The sequence below is a fragment of the Lagopus leucura genome, unplaced genomic scaffold (assembly GCF_019238085.1).
Source record: "Lagopus leucura isolate 7727_CA_CO unplaced genomic scaffold, USGS_WTPT01 32900-0_obj-0_obj, whole genome shotgun sequence".
Taxonomy (NCBI): domain Eukaryota; kingdom Metazoa; phylum Chordata; class Aves; order Galliformes; family Phasianidae; genus Lagopus; species Lagopus leucura.
The window spans coordinates 1-1,280 of NW_024968454.1; the positions used below are offsets into that span (position 1 = coordinate 1).

The window sequence follows — 1,280 nt, forward strand, 5'->3', positions numbered from 1 at the left end:
CTTTTCCCTTCAGCTCCACCGCAGTCACCGCTGTCCCTGCGTCACCTCCTGGGAACCCCACAGCGCCCTCATAGCGCAGTGCCACCGACACCGGTACCGCCAGCACCGCTACCGACACCGGTACCGCCACAGCCACCATTGGCACCGCCACAGCCACCATTGGCACCGCCACAGCCACAGCCAGCACCACTGGTAACAGCGCCGCCGGTACCATCGGAACCGCCGCTGGTAGCGCTGCTGGCACCACCAGATCCACCGCCGGTACCGCCGACACCAGTACCGGGAGTACCAGCGCCCCAGTGCCACCAGTAAGGGAGGACCGCTGGTACCACCACAACCACCTCCGGTACCACCGCAGCCATTGCCGGTACCACAGCCATCGCCGGTACCACCACTGCCGGTGTACCTCATCACCGGTACCGGAAGCGCCGTCACCGCCAGTACCACCAGTACCGGCACTCCCATCACTGCCGGTGCCGCCTGTACCAGCAGTAGCAGCTCTGGTACCGTCACCAGAACCACCGGTACCACCATTGCCAGTACCATCAGTGCAACTGGTGCCACCACCACCGGTACCATCGGCACTGGTGCTCCCATCGCCACCGGTACCACCAGTACCACCGGTACCAGTACCACCGATCCCATCATCCACAGCACTGCCAGCACCAGTACCGCCGGTACCACTGGCACCACCAGTCCCACCATTGACAGCACGACCGGCACTGGTAGCACCCACACCAGCACCACCAGCACCGCCGGTACCGCCCGACCCATCATTGGCAGCACCGTCACGGACAGCCCTACCGGAACCACCAGACCCGTCATTGACAGCAGCACCAACACCACCGGTACCATCGGGTCCATCACGGACAGCCCTACCAGAACCAGCCCTATTGGTACCACCAGCCCCATCATTCACAGCACCACCGGAGCCAGTGCCATCAGCCCCATCATTGCCAGCCCCACTGGTACCTCCGGACCCATCACAGACAGTCCCACTGGTACCACTGAACCCATCATTGACAGCCCTACCAGAACCAGCCCCACTGGTACCACCGGACCCATCACCGACAGCACCACCGGAACCAGTACCATCAGCCCCATCATTGCCAGCCCTCCTGGAACCAACCCCATCGGTACCACCGGCCCCATCATTGACAGCCCCATCATCGCCAGCCCTACCGGAACCAGCCCCACCGGTACCAGCAGCCCCATCATTGCCAGCCCCACCGGTCCCACCGGCGCCATCGCCACCCCGCCCCCCTCCCCTCCCCCCCCCC

At 64.8% G+C, this 1,280-nt stretch overlaps 1 protein-coding gene across 1 annotated transcript in view; it reads left to right on the top strand.

Moving 5' to 3' along the window:
* Nucleotides 1-250: 250 nt before the first annotated feature.
* The window catches only part of LOC122193670 (kelch-like ECH-associated protein 1), a gene marked incomplete at both ends in the record, with an annotated part of 2,631 nt that continues 1,601 nt past the window's right edge, over nt 251-1,280 (top strand). The window contains one exon of the mRNA XM_042894532.1: nt 251-1,199. Coding sequence (XP_042750466.1) covers nt 251-1,199 — 949 coding nt within the window. The remainder of the gene's footprint in view (nt 1,200-1,280) is intronic.